Source organism: Marmota monax, unplaced genomic scaffold (genome assembly GCF_021218885.2).
Source record: "Marmota monax isolate L192 unplaced genomic scaffold, Marmota_monax_Labrador192_F-V1.1 WCK01_AAM20220418_F8-fsc00026, whole genome shotgun sequence".
Taxonomy (NCBI): Eukaryota; Metazoa; Chordata; class Mammalia; order Rodentia; family Sciuridae; genus Marmota; species Marmota monax.
This window is the reverse complement of record NW_026693108.1, coordinates 12106102-12122163: the sequence shown is the minus strand read 5'-3', so window position 1 is coordinate 12122163 and position 16062 is coordinate 12106102. Positions and strand designations below refer to the sequence as shown.

General features: G+C 38.2%; 1 protein-coding gene across 21 annotated transcripts in view; it reads right to left on the bottom strand.

Annotated features, from left to right (window-relative positions):
• Positions 1-16062, bottom strand: part of Dock9 (dedicator of cytokinesis 9) — a 280827-nt gene that overhangs the window by 41412 nt on the left and 223353 nt on the right. For 11 of the 21 annotated variants that reach the window (XM_046454796.2, XM_046454805.2, XM_058582760.1 and 8 more), the window contains exons 38-39: positions 14037-14173; positions 6368-6483 (exon numbers count right to left, since the gene is read on the bottom strand). In XM_046454796.2, coding sequence (XP_046310752.1) covers positions 6368-6483; positions 14037-14173 — 253 coding nt within the window. Of the gene's footprint in view, positions 1-6367; positions 6484-13445; positions 13490-14036; positions 14174-16062 lie in introns of all 21 variants that reach the window. The other 10 variants (XM_058582766.1, XM_058582771.1, XM_058582763.1 and 7 more) reach the window with 2 other exon arrangements.

Below are 16062 nucleotides of genomic sequence, written 5' to 3'. Positions count from 1 at the left end.
ATCATGTGAAAGAGGAGCAATTTGCGTGTACGTGAGAGCGTGCACACGCGCGCGCACACACACACACACATACACACACAAATTATTCCAGTCCTTGGGGTATGCTTACATGTTGTGTCATCTGTAAACACTATTTTCCCTGGGAGCCCTAGTTTGGAAATATTTATTGCTTTTCCCATTGAGATTAGTTTCCTAACTACGGGTGTATTAAAGTTTGGGTGAATCTGGAAGTAAGTTTTCATTTTTCTCAGTAATCTTTGTTTGTAGCTTGGCAAAAAAAAAAAGAAAAAGAAAGAAAGAAAGAAAGAGGCCAAGACCCAGAGTCCTGCTTTCTGAATTGGTTCTTTTTTTTTTTTTTTACAACAATCACATATCTGTTATTACAGGATACTGTGAGGAATTTTCTATTTTATTATTGGCTATTGTTGTTAATCTCTCTCTTTTTTTTAATTTTTATTGTTGGTTGTTCAAAACATCACATAGTTCTTGATATATCATATTTCACACTTTGATTCAAGTGGGTTATGAACTCCCATTTTTACCCCGTATACAGATTGCAGAATCACATCAGTTACACATCCATTGATTTACATATTGCCATACTAGTGTCTGTTGTATTCTGCTGCCTTTCCTATCCTCTACTATCCCCCCTCCCCTCCCCTCCCCTCCCCTCTTCTCTCTCTACCCCCTCTACTGTCATTCATTTCTCCCCCTTGTATTATTTTTCCCTTTCCCCTCACTTCCTCTTGTATGTACTTTTGTATAACCCTGAGGGTCTCCTTCTATTTCCATGCCATTTCCCTTCTCTCTCCCTTTCCCTCCCACCTCTCATCCCTGTTTAATGTTAATCTTCTTCTCATGCTCTTCGTCCCTACTCTATTCTTAGTTAATCTCCTTATATCAAAGAAGACATTTGGCATTTGTTTTTTAGGGATTGGCTAGCTTCACTTAGCATAATCTGCTCTAATGCCATCCATTTCCCTGCAAATTCTATGATTTTGTCATTTGTTAATGCAAAGTAATACTCCATTGTGTATAAATGCCACATTTTTTTAATCCATTCGTCTATTGAAGGGCATCTAGGTTGGTTCCACAGTCTTGCTATTGTGAATTGTGCTGCTATGAACATCAATGTAGCAGTGTCCCTGTAGCATGCTCTTTCTAGGTCTTTAGGGAATAGACTGAGAAGGGGAATAGCTGGGTCAAATGGTGGTTCCATTCCCAGCTTTCCAAGAAATCTCCATACTGCTTTCCAAATTGGTTGTACCAATTTGCAGTCCCACCATCTGAATTGGTTCTTGTCACCAAGTTCTTACTACTTCAATTAAATTTCTCCCCCACCCACTCTCTGGTCAAGGTCTTTGCTTTCCATTTTCAGGATTTAATCCTTTTGGTTTCAAGAATGGTAAGAATGAAATTAGGGGGTTGGGGTTGTGGCTCAGCGGCCGAGCGCTCGCCTAGCACATTCGAGGCCCTGGGTTCAATCCTCAGCACCACATAAAAATAAATGAATAAAATAAAGATATTGTGTCAAACTAAAAAGTAAATATTTAAAAAAAGAATGAAATTAAAATTAATATACATTAAGATGCAAATAATCCCTTATATAAGGTAAAGAATCTTCATCCTCCCCAGTTTACCAGCTACCTTCCTTTATTTTCCAATCATCATCTTACCTCTTTTTCTCTCTGTTGCTGTTCCCTTCATTAGAAAGTAATATACACTAAATGCAAACAAATCTTTGAACATTTGGAAAGGTCCACAGGGGGAAATGGAAAAACAAATGTCCCCATTGACTTCCCAATTCAGAAATTATCACAGACACCAATTTAGCATATCACATTTTGACTCTTACTGAGGATGGAAAATTTCCATTTAGGATATTAAATGAGACAACAGGACAATATAATGCCAAGACTTATTTCTAGCAATAAGGTAGAGACGAACTCTCCAGGAATTGTTTGGTGGGTTCAGGTCTGACTTTTGTAACATAGTCCCTTATGGTGTTTGACCCAGGAAATGGCATTTTCAGAGAATAAATGCTCAATATCAGTAATTCTCAAGATCCAGGAACACAGAGAAAAACAAACTTAAGTCTTGGTTACCAAACTGAGATATGTGGAACAAAGTTAATTTAGACAAGTCCTTCCTAGGCATAGGGCATTACTGTTATTTAAACATTGATTTTTAAAATAACTTGTAAGAAATTCAGTTTGGAGAAGAGCTGTTTCAGTTGCAGAGGTCCCACAGTCACTGTGAAAACCTAAGCCTAGTCCATCTTTGTAGGTCAAGTTCAGGTTGTCTCAACCAGACTACTAACAACCCAGCAAGACTCCAAATATTTACATGGGCCTTGCTCTTAGTTTCTATTGCTCCTTATACTTATGTATTAGCTCTCACTATGCAGTTCAAACTAAGAAAAGGTGCTAAATGGGATAACTAAAAATACATTTTTTATATTAAATCTGTGAAAACACTAACAATATTGTAAAATACTTAAAGATCTACTTTAGTTTGGGATTATGTTAATAATAGACATTCTAAGACAGTCACAGAAGAACCATCTTTCTACATGTGACTACCTCAGTTTACAAAATGCACCCTTTTAGGATTAAATAAGATAACCTATGTGTAAGTGTCCCGTACTATACCTGGCACCTGGTAAGTACTTGGTACTTTTCTTCTTCTTTTCTCTGTATGAGAGATCATTCAAACACTTTGATAGTCACTCTTCTCAACGCCCCCCCCCCCCCCAACACACCTGGATTGGTTGAGAATAAGGTCTTTGGACAGGCCAGCTGTATAGTGGTCTTGGGTAAACTTCCTAACCTGTCTTAGCCTTTATTTCTTCACTATAAAATGAGGGATAATGAGATCTACTAGGCAGGGCTATTGTGAAGATGATGTCTGAGGTGCAGGAGGCATTCAACAATTAGCAGGAAGCTAATATAATAATAACAACCAGAATTCAGAACTTAAATCTTTTAAAGCATTTAATCTTATTAAAAAATTGATTTCTGGGTTGTCTTTGGCAGTTCATTAGATGTGGTCAATTAAGAGAGACAGTTTAACAGGGCTTAATCTGTAGAAGATGATTTTCTTGCACATACTTATGTCAGCCAATTCAATGTTAAAATATGTTAAGGTTCTCCTCAAAAAACCAACTATATGACCCAACTATACCATTTCTTGGTATTTATCCTGAAGAATTAAATTTATCCTACTAACATGCATACCCATGTTTATAGCAACACAATTCACAATAGCCAAACTATGGAATCAGTCTAGGTGTCCACCAACGAATGAATGGATAAATAAAATGTGACATGTATTCACAATGGAGTTTTAGTCAACCATAAAGAAAAATGAAATAATGTCATTTGCAGGAAAATGGGTGGAACTTGAGACCAATATGTTAAACAAAATAAGTTGAACTCAGAAGGTTAAGGGTTGTATGTTTTCGCTCATGCGCAAATGTTAGAGAGGAAAAAGGAAAACAAAAGTGGGGTGTATCTCCTAAAAATCAAAGGGAGATCAGTAGAGGAAAAGGATCAAGGAGTGGGAGGCAGGAAGCGGGGGGAAGGACTGGGGAGTGATACTGGCTAAATTAAATTGTTTTACTGTGTGCTGCATATAGATAAATTCCATCATTAGGTACAACAAAAAAATGTGAGAAAAAAATCTGTTAAGGTTTGGATATGAGATATCCTTCAAAAGCTCCTGTGTAATGCAACAGGCAAAATGATTAGATTATAAAAGCTATAACCTAAGCAGGGAATGAATCCATTTGATGGACTAATAATTTGAAAGGACTACTGGCTGGATAGTAACCGTGGGCAGGAGGAATGTAGCTGGGGGATGTAGATCACTGGGGGTATGCTCTTGTGATTGTATCTTGTCCTCTGGGCTCTTCCTTTTCTCTCTGCTTCCAGTTGTCATGAACTGAGCAGGTTCTCTCTGCTAGGACTTCCTCTGTGATGCTCTGACTTACCTCAGGCCCAGAGCAAAGAAGTCTGTGACCATGTACTGAACCACTTAAATCATGAGCCAAACTAAACTTTCCTTTCTCTAAGTTATTTTTGTGAGGTGTTTTGGTCACAGTAATGAAAACCTAACTAATACATGATCTTTCTGAGATGCTGCGACATGTGCCTCAGCTGAGCAAATATGTGCCAAGGAAGATCCCAGTGGTTGCTGTATGTGGGCTTCACATTCCTGTGAGTTTGAGCCATGTGAGCTCAAAAGCCAATGCCAGACTGCACCAGATACTTGCTCATCTTCCCACTCTTGATGGGCATGCTGAGCTTCAGAGAGCACACATTTTTGCACATAGGCACATGAATGCTGGCAGAGATCCCCTCAGTTCTATATCTTAACTTTTCTGGGGGACTCTTAGGAATCAGGTCCATCACCATAGGGCAGGGAGGAGTGAAGCCACATGAGACTAGTGCTTATTGCCCAGCTAGAGCAAACACTTGCACTCCTGCTATGTTCTGGCCCCAGGATGGATGTTTTTGTAAACTTCACATTTGAACCTCAACCTTACAAAGTAGGTATAACTGCAATATTTCAGCTAATGAAATCAGGACTGAGATATCAAGTAGATCTAGCTCAAGGCTGAAAAGCTGGCGAGTGGCTGGGACTTAAGAACCCATGGTGTCTTTGTATCCATGCTCAAGTCAGCTGGACCTGGTATGTAGCAGTAATGTGAAAGGCTCTTTCAAGGGTCATCTCACTCAAAACTCACAACAGCTCTGTGAGGTAGATGCTATTTTTCAATCTTACACATGAGGAATTTTAGGTCCAGAGACATCAAGTATTTTTCTCAAAGACTGTTCAGTCAGGTAACAAATGTCATGACCAGCTTTCATCAGAAACTGTCAGATGCCATTTTTTTCTTGGGAGTCAGAACCTACCTGGTGACCAGACATTTGGAAATCTAGGAACCCTGGCAAATACCTTCCTAAATATTAAGCAGGTAACAGAAAAGAAGCTGGATAAGAATTACAGGCAGTCCATGAAGAAACTGTCACCACTTTCATGGGTGCCATGCACAATGCACTTGTGCTGCATGTGCCCTTCCTGCCTGTGTGCCCGCTCCACCCCAGCCCTGACCTCCAAGGCTTCCTGCTTGTTGCAAGGTGGGCCAGGCAGAGGGTGCAATGACACACATGTGCATGGCTGAACATTCACATGTAGACCCTCCACTGTCTATATGACTAAGGCTTTTAAATTAAAACTATCCAAAAGAAAACAGAAGTTTCAAAACCTCTTCAATGGTTCTATTATGGTGGTAGTCCTTAAGCTGAGGGGTTTGGGTCTCATGCTCAGAGTAGGTCTGGGCTGGGGCCTGAGAATTTATATTTCCAACAATTTCTCAGGAGCTCAAGTTGCTGCCATCCTGGAGACCACATTTTGAGAATTACTATAGCAGAGACTCCAGGTAAGAAGACACTGATTCCCCGCATTCTCAATTCCACAGTGCTCTGTGTTTGCTCATTTCTCAACTGGGTTCCCAGTAATGACATTTCATAGGGGACAAGAGTGAGAATAAAGAATAAGGGTATATAATAATGAAGTGACATGTCAAAAAAAAAGTAGTTTTACTTTTCTTAGTACAGAAATGTGCTTTATAAGTAGAAAAGATAAGTAAAGCATGATAAAGAACAACTTTGGTTATATTTCCCAAATAACTTGTAATGAAATATACTGTTTTGGTATTCATAGGATATTAACACTAACTCAATTTCCTCTTCCTATGCTGGAAATGAAGTAATCATTTAGCAAGAATGGGAAGTGTTAGGTTCCTAAATATAAGAGAGTGGGTGAAAAGTCCATCTCCAACTACTTGAATATTATTTGCTAAAACTGAAAAACAAGAAAAAAAAAGATTTTCTATTCCTGGAATACTTTAAGCATTTGATTTAGAAATTAATAAAATATTTTAAAAAGATGAGTTTATATTTATTGTTCCTCTCTATAAACATCTGATTTTAATTGCTATAACACTTGGATATATTGTGAAGACATTCATGATAGTAATGCCTACTGGGTTCTGTATTTATCATCCTGAGGGGCTAGGAGAGCCCAGTTTCCTCGGGTAAATACTTGTTTCTGGGCAAGAATGAACTGCTTCACCCTCTCCGAGCACTTGGCACATGTGGACCAGTTAAGCTTTATTCCATTTCAGGTATTTCAAGCCATCCACCATGGAACACTTTCATTAAAGGTACCTAAGGATTAAATGGCTGCCTTATAGCAGCAAAAGCTGAAGAATACAAAGCTGTAAGTTTGCACTGGTTGAGTTTAGGAAGCTGAATGGATTAAACAGGTAAAACTCTAACCTGGAATGCTGTTTAATACTAACCTTAAATGCCAGTGTAAAGAGAGAGAGTGTGTCCAGAGCTGTAAGGCAAACCTCAGTTGCAATGTTGGCTTCCAGCAGCGACTGATGGAGAACATCTGCATCCGAGTGGCCATAGCCTGCATGAATTACAACACAGGATTACTGCCCAGTGGTCAGACAGCAAGGCTGGCAGGAGGGCAGAGTCAGTCAACTTTTGATTATTTACAGAAGGTTCCCTGAAGGTATTATTAATACCCCTTTAGGGAGTATTAACAATGTTTCTATTTAATTATAAGTCTTTTTTGATTCTGGAAGGGCAACAACATTCATTGTCTGCTTGCTATGTGCCAGCCACGAGTCAAGGAACTTTACACATATTATCCCATCTAATCCTTCAATAGCTATATAAAGTAAGTATATTATTAAACCCTTTTTGCAGGTAAGGAAATAGAGGCACAGAAGGGCTAAAGAACTTGTCTAAAGTCAAGCAGGTAGTAAAGAGTGGAGGCAGGATTTGCACCAGGACAGATGATGGTCATTTTGACTAAGTTGTCAGAATGGTGAAATTATTGATAGAGAGTGAGGTTTCCTGAGCTTCCTGTATAGACAGAGGCAGCAGCACAGAAAATGAATATGAATATGAACATGAGCCCGGGATCAGGCTGCTGGTCAGAACCCATCTCCACCATTTACTAGCTGTGTAACCTTGGTCAAGTTATTTGACCTCTTTATACTTCAGTTTTCTCATCTGTAGATTGGGATAATAAGCGCATCTACCTCAACAGGTTGTGGTAAGGATTAAACTTGTTAATATTTGTGCAGCTCTTAAAATAGTGCCTGGTACATAGTGAGGGCTATAAAAAAAGTACTAAATCAATAACATCAAAGTCTGTATTAGCTAGATAATGATAATGCATGATAATCAAGAGTTGACTGTACAGAGAACTGTTTTCTACTTGCTTTAATAAAAAGCATAAAAGCCAATGTCTGAAAGAAATGTTTAAGAAAAGGAAAGAACTTGAAGAATTTATCATGTGAATTTAGCTTAATCATATATAAACACAAACTAGTGGCTGCAAAATCAATTTAGTACTGATATAAATGCAGCTGACATACAATTTGAGATATTAAATTATGAAATGGTATGCATTAGCAGAAATACATGTAGGGATGCAAAGATGTTACAGTATTGACCTAGATTATAAAGAAAGATGGCAGTATAATAAAACACAATGTAATGTCTTCCTCCAAGGAGTAAAAATAAATCCACACTTATTAATTGGCAATTTTCTTAAGACTCCAGAGAGGAGGACATTTTATATATACAGATCAGGAAATGAATACAGAAAACCTAAGCAATGTCCTTGAGACCAGTAATGGGGATAAAACAACCCACACTCTGAATTCCTTATTAAGGTCACCATCATAGTACATATTATTAGGAGGAAAAAAATAGCATGATGTCATTTTAACTTAAACAAATGTTAGAATTATAGAATTATTTTTAAAAGCCTAAAAAAAGTTTCTTTTAAAGCCACAGACGTGCTTTGTATCATATAATAAGAGCCTTTGACAGCCAGTGTTTTTCCTGGTGAGGATATGTAACACACTTGGCACCTTGCCAGTTCTGTTTCTTTTTGTTTTTGCTTTATGGGCATAAGATCTTTGGGCAAGAAAGGATAAAAAGATATTGGGGTGTGAATATTAACTGTACAGCCTTTATACAAACCAAGGCATTAGTTCATTCAGGGAAGTTTTTTTTGGTAAGATACAGAGACAATGAAAACAAACAGATTGATGATTATTCTTAAAGTGATAATTAACCATAGTAAGAGGGACCAAAACCAAAACCAAAACCAAAACCAAAAACACAACACCTGTTATTAGACCAACCAAAATTTCACAGAGATAAAAGGGACCCTTTATGGAGGGCTGCCATTTATCCCAAATGAGTTTTAGTCTGGGTTTAATTTTAACAAGGAACTTGCTTTGATGACTGTTAAAATTTCTTTTTTTCTCTGCATAGAACTGTCTTTTTCTTTTTCTAGAATCTATCGGTTAGGTTTATCCAGGTGACCATTATAAATGAGATGGTACACACACTAAGGAATTTTCCTGCCTTTGTCTAAAAGCCTAGGAACAATTAAAAAATTAGAATTTGACAATGTGCAGGCTTATTTATTTATTTATTTATTGGTAGTATAGGAATTGAACCCAGAAGGGCACTCTAAAACCGAGCTATATCCCTGGCTCTTTTTATTTTGTTTTAGAGACAGAGTCTCAGAAGCTGTCCAGGCTAGCTTCAAACTTGCAATCCTCCTGCCTCAGCCTCCCTCATCTGACCAGTGACAATGTGCTGTTTTAAAAACATATGTAACCAATGTGCCATGCTAATTAAATCTACAATCATGTATATACATAGGGAAATGTAATGACAAATTTCTCTAAGCTAACACAATACCCATAAGCCAAAATACCATTTATCTAATCTCTTTTAGAATAAGAGATTCATATAGAAATCTATTGGTCTTATATGACTCTGTCTGAGTCATACAGAAATCTAAAAGAACTAGTCCCTTTAGCCACAACATGTCATAACTTGATTTCCTTAAACTGTTCCATCTCAAAAATCAGCAGGATTCCTGAGCTAGCACTATTTATAAAACTCTGTAAAAATAAATGGCAGCATGGACTGCCTCAATCACTGAGACTGAAAACAGCATGCCCCAAGGTCCAGGTTAAAGTTACACACGAAGGAAGACATTCAACAGTCACCGTGTTAAAGATCAACACAGTAAAATGAAATGAATTAGGAAATCCAGGAAAGTGGTCTTAAGAGACAGAAATTTCTTAAGTCAGTGGTGAGCAACTTTTTGAAAGCGGATTCTGGCCAGGGGAAGTAAGGAGTGTGGCGTGAAAGATACTGATTTCCACTAGGGGGCAGTGGTGCCTTGGAGCGCTGTACAGAGTCCCACTACCCTGGCTGGTCAGGGCAGAAGGGCAGAACTTCTCTACAGATAAGACATCTTGGGTAAGAGTGCCACAGCTCCTTCTGAGTCTTTAGAATTCACTGCTTAAATTCACACAGTATTTATTCTGCTGTCACTGACAAAAGACTTATTCTAAAATCTTTTACCCGCTTTTGTCATCTGCTATGCTTACATTTAATTAACCTTGTTCAACTTTATACATTCATCTTACCCAAACAGATCTACTTACTAATGGTGACTACATATGGAAACTTTTCCTTATTCCTCACCCTGACATCAGAGGTGATGTGGTGACCTTGGCAGAGGCCCATTCCATAGTCAAAGGCCTATTCTGATAGTGAGAGGACGTTTGGAATAGCAGACTAAGGTCAGATCCAGAGTCTTACAGAATGTGCTTCCTTCCTGATAGCTGCCTTTCCTTTAAGAAATTTTGGACCAAAATACAAATCCAGAAAAAGTAAGAAGTTTTATGAGAAAACGAAATTAATGAATGATGAGAAATCTTGCTAAAAGAATTCCCCAAATGTAGAAGATCTACTGTCTTAGATATATTAATTCATGGCGTATGGCTTTACTGAATGTAAACATTTTTGCCAAATATCAAACTGATCAACTTCAACAAATCCATTATTCACCTCCCTCCCACTTTTATTGGTAAGGTTTTCTTCAGCAATTGATAGGAAAGGAGTAGAATGTAGAATAAGGAATGATACTCCAAGGCAAAAATTATGTGACTTGCTTTCTGCCTGATTCACACACAAGAAAACAAATATGCTCAGAATGATCTGCAGACAGTCTGCAATCTAGGAGTCTGTAGTTTAGAAGTAGGTGTCATGCCATCAGCTTTCTCTTCGCTATAGAACACTGTACCTAAAGCTCAGCTGTGTCTAAAATGGTGCCTAGCATGAATATAGACAGAAAACTGTAAGAACAGTTGGTTTAGACATATGATACTTTTAAATTTAAAGTGCTATTTAAGGACATTAAAATGACTGACTTTAAACAAGCACTGTATCAGACTTTCTCAATTCTAAGACCCCTATCAACTACAAAAAACACCAATTAATGATAGACAAACTTATTAGATGTAAAATGAAGATACAGCTCAATTTCAGAAATGCTACAAAATGTGCAAAAATATGTCTCAGAATCAAGGAAATGTGGCTTTACAAACAAACATTTAATTTGCTATCTCACATATACAAGTTAAAAGCATCTGAGTACATTTAACCAAATTTTAAAGATGTATTATATACACTTAAAAACTTTGAAAAGATTAATTTTAATTCAGAGATGCACACATTCTCTGTATTTTTCATATTAATCCACACCTAAATTCATTTTTTATACAGTAAAGGAATTTAATTATCACCTATATTCATTTTCTTACTTGTGCTTCACAGATATCAAAGAACTTCAGAGCTAAATAAGGCCTCAGAAGCCATGTCCTCTCATTCCTCACACAATACTTAAATGACGAGGACAATGTCCCCATAGGGTCTCATTCCCTCTGTTTTCACACCCCAGCTTCAAGTGTTCACTCCAGCTTTATAGCTTTACAGGTAGCTCAGCACACACCACTCACCGGCAGTTTAGTTATAAAATGCTTTCTCACCCTGACCTGAAATCAAATTCTCTGTAATTCAACCCAGTGATTTTAAATGCCTCTTGTACTGGGTTACATGAAACACAAGTTTTCTTTACATGTCCCTACCTCTTGGCTGGCTTTCCCTCCTATCCTACCAGCAGGAAAAATGAATTATCATGCAAGTGAATTTTGTGGGTTTTTTTTTTTTTTCCGGTAAATATATCACTTACTTACAAACACCTTTTCACCTAGTTTTCCCTTTCTTTGGGCGTTTACATATTTTACAGGTAGCTATCACTCTCAATTTTTTCTTTGATACAAATTTCTCTTCTATTGACAAACAATGAGTGCAAGTACACTAAAATAGGTCAATAGTTAATTGGTTAATAGCTCAAATACCCGGGCAAAGACCCAAACATTCTTTAAGAATGGTTTTCCAAATAATTAAGACTATTTGGCCATTGTGGGGTTTTTGCCATTTTCATGATTTCCTACCCATATTGAAAAATAAATTTAAGTTCCTGTAAGAATTACATGTGCAGCACATATGGTGTCTCTTCCCTGGTCCTACTCAATAGGTGTTGGAGATGGCAAGGGATGCTGCAAAATGGCCAAACCTACAGATGACTAAGTTTCTCACAGGCCTCTGCTGCTCCCTGCTGGTCTAACTAAAGTCTAACAAACATTTCCTACTCAGAGAGGACACAATGGTGCAGACGTACAGGGGTTCTTACTATTTTTAGTCCTTTTAGACTCTGAGATACCCCTGGCAGGTCTCTCACATAATGGATTTGTGTCATATGGTTGGCCCAACAGAAGGTATTGTATTTATTGGTAATAGGATTTTTAAAAAGATATCTCTACAAATTCCCCATAGGACACTTAGGTGAAGATGTAAATGAACGAGTATGAACATCTCCATACACATGTTCACACCCATACACGTGTATACATACATACAGTATACACTCCCTTTTCTGTGGCTGTGGCTGAACTGACCATTCAGAGCTCAAAGAGCTACTGGAGGGAAAGGCTGAGGTCACCCAAGCACATACTCAGAATTAGAGATGGAAGGGAAGATTGAGTCCTAGGAGTAGATGAAATGCTTAAGGGGGCATCAGACCAACTCAGGGTGAGGAGGAACTGTGAAAACTCAGACAAAGGCTAAGAGTCAGTGATACACTGTTTCCTGCCAAAGCAGAAGAAAACGTGATTGATGACAGGGTGCCACTGAAAACTGATGAAAGTGAAAACGTGAGACAGAGAGAAGGGAGCAGGGGAGACGGGGTTCTCTACGGGTGGCAGGAAGAGAGAATGGAAGTCGACCATGTTAACAACATGGCTCTTGGCAGCAGCACAACACCAGCTGTCTCTCTCCTCCAATTCAAGCTACCACCACAAAATCCATTTGCAGCAAAAGGAGCTTCTGCATACTGGAGTAGATTAAGACCATTTCTTCATGGGTTGATCATTAATTAAATTTTTGCTTGTTTTTTGTGTTTCATAAATGATTATCACTGGAAGTGGATCCTTGATCTGCTTTTGATTAAAAAAAAAGGCTTTAAAATTAAAGCACTAATTTCAACTGACAGTGAATTAGTCTCTGTGTTATGTAAATTATCTGGGCAGAGGGAGTCTAGCAGGTCCAGCATATCACCAGGGACTGAAATGCTATTGCTAAATAGGAAATGAAAGTTACAAATAAAAAACTTCAGGTTTTGTTTGTTTCATCTCCTTGTCCAAAGTTTTAAAAAATCAAATATTGTAGCCCTAAGTCTGTCATTAAATGTGCATTCTACAGCTAAGTGTAGAACTTAGAACTAGCATTTTAAGGCTCTCAATTCATTGTGTGGTAGATTGACACAATATTGATTTAATTGAAGCCTAGAATTTTACACAGACTATACCTACTACATTTAATTTTGTTGGGATGGAAGTGTGAGAAATTCCTCACTTGTTTTACTTTGAACTATTATCAATACTAGACAATGAGAATATTGTCTTTACTCTTAGCGTGTATTAGAGAGAGGTATGAAAATCACAGTGAATGGACATTTGTGATAAGAAATGATGAAAAGATATTAACAATCATGTGTTAAAGACAGTACTTGGAATGAGAACAAACAATACAAATACAAATAGTCCAGGTAAAACAGCAGATAGCTAGGTCATGCTTGGAGAAGAGATGGAACAATTCAGAGAACACAACACTAACAGAAATGGAACTTATAGTAGAAGGTCATATTAATTTTTTCATGTGCTGGATGGTTTGTTTTCTCAGGTTTTCTGCTTTGAGAAACCCTTAAGCAGATGAAACAGGAAATTTCTAGAAACAGCACATGATGCCACGACCCTTCTGTTGACTGATAAAAGTAAATTTAAAATAAGCTCCCATGTTTTGGCAGAATCTCTATTGTGAAGTTAGAAAAGCCCCAAAGTTAGGAAGGCAAGATGAATAAAAAGATCTTGGTTTGCAAGTGAAGCGGCCTCATAAGCAGACTTCAACCTGATTAAATCTTACCATTGTCTACAGAAATTCCAAGCACACTTGATATCTTTCTCACACTGAAAACACAGAAAAAGTCACTTTGTTATTGGATGCTTTTCCACACCCTCGCAAATCGATTCACGGACTTTTTGTTTTCACAGCAGTGTAAGGATTAATAAACATTCAGAGCCAGAATGTCAGAATGTGGACGCTTGATCAATTACATGCACGAGATCAGGAGGGCAAAGGCGTCTGTTCCAGATGCTCTTGGGAGGTACAGGGGAAAATCAATGATAAGCTGGCTACAGGCAACGAATCCAAGCATTATGTTTAAAGTACTGGGAATCTTAGGCTATTGAGCCTACCAAATTTTGCTTTGGGGATGGGGCAAAGGGTCTAGCTTTTAGGACTGGTGCTGTAGTTGATCGTGTACCACATTTTGTCACTCCCCAGGGCTCAGGATTCTCCTCCAATGAAGGGAACTGTGCCAAGAGCTCTTCATCCTATTTGCTTTGAGCTGGAATAAAAATCAAGTCGATGATGTGGTACGGTGTGGCTGGGGATCTCCCCTCTGAGATGGCAGAGAGATGGCTGGCTGTTACGATGGTATGTCATGGGACTTACTGTGGTTAAAAGTGACAGAGTTATCCAGGCTGCCCAGCTGCTGCAATCTGGCATGCATCATTCCTGTTCTGTTACGGGAAACAGGCAATGTCTGAGATTTTCGATCATGAACTATGGGTCCCAACCCCTCCTGGTTCCTGCAACATGAGTGAAATGGGATAGAAGCAAAAGTTAGATGTGTTACACTGCAGCGAGAGGGGAGCATTAGTGAAGCCAGGACATGGCACAGAGGGGACGAGCCACGCACTGACAGTGCAGTTGAACAGCCACAGACACACAGGCAGCAGCTCTTACAGTGTTCACAGCAAAGCACCTGATGACAAAGAAGCAAAAATCAAGCCAAAGCAGAGAACTTCTCATTTTTAGGAAGTACTACAGAGACACAACTTTCAAAAAGTGAGCAGCACTCCAATGTGGATAAGATGTTATGAAAGAGCAAAAAAACCTTGTTTCTAATAACATACATGCAATGGGAGGGTTATATGAGACTAAAAGTTTAACACCTTTATTCTTACCCAAGCAGGAAGGAGAAGAGCCACACACTTTGTTAAACTTGTCAGCAGTCAAGTAGAGAAAACACAAAAGTGATCTGGGTTAGCAGTCAAATAGCTGACTTCCTACTGTGTACCATCACCAGAGCAGATGGAAATGGGACCTGTCCCCCGTCCCTGAGCCAACCGTGCCCCTCACTGTGTTACTGTGTGTAGGAGAACAGGGACATGCATGGACTATCATCGACGGCATGCTGCTGGGTGATTTCCAAGTGACAGAAGAAGGCACAATATTCATACACCTGGACCATCGAGGATGGCAAACACTGACAATGTTCACGTTATGGTTCAGGATATTTATTGCATGCAGCAGAAACCATGGCAATTTTATATAAAGCAGGACTTTATATATATCTTTCCACAGTGCATGGAACAAAGTAACAACACCTCCACTTCTATCTTCCTCTGATCAGCTAACATTAAGGCAATCCATATCATATGCAAATATGTACAGGGGCTTATGAAATCAGGTTTTCTTTAAAAAAGTTAAATTTATGTCCACTGGAAAAAAGTAGCCTCTTTGCAAAACCCAATTCTAAAATATTTTGTCAGGACAAAAATCTTCAGCTTTCCATATTTGCCATTTTAAGCTCTGAGGCATTTTAGTCTACTTGATAGAACATTCATTAAATGCCATCTTGTGACGTAAGTGACAGTATCTGCAAAGAGGGTGTGAAGATCACCCAGCACAGTGTTTTCTGGTTATAAAATACACTCCTTGCCCATATTTGTGGGACAAAGTCAAAGAGAATAAAAGTCAAGGTAAGAAATTATTGGTATTGAGACACCTTGTATATATTTGCATTTGGTACACAAAAACTCAAATATAAAAATTATTGTTGTGAATAAAAAATGAAAGTTAAGATTAAAATACTTTAAATGCTACATTTCAATTAAAAATAGAAAACATCCATAGAAGAAAAGTACAAAATAGTCTAAAATTTTCTTCTTTTAAAAAGAAAACACATGCTTTTATTTCTTAACATAAAACATAATTCTGAATATTTCTCAAGCATCCCTAAATGAGGACAATGCTAACATAAAAAGCACCGCAGAATGAAGGCCAAGGACTAATACTTTATACTCCAATAGAAAGTCTATTAATGTCTGTTAAAGTTTATTGCTATAAAATAGAATTAGGAAAAACAGGTCTCCATTACAACTAAACTTTAAAGCTTTTCTTAAAACATAAATGTAATCTTACTTTAAACGGTTAAAAACAACAATAGAAAAATGTGCTAGGTAGAATAAGAGAATGGGCCACCACACAGACACTCCAAACAGCTACCAGGCAGAGTAAGAGCCTGGAAGGACAAGACGTGCCGTGCTGTGGGGAAATGCTGTGTGGACACCTCAGCAAGAGCTTCCAGCTCTCCTGGGGTCTAGGAGTATGGCGCCCCAGGGCACTAGGAAGCTAGGACACTCAACAAGAGTTCCAGTCAGATACAACACAGGTACTAACTGCTGAGTCAGAA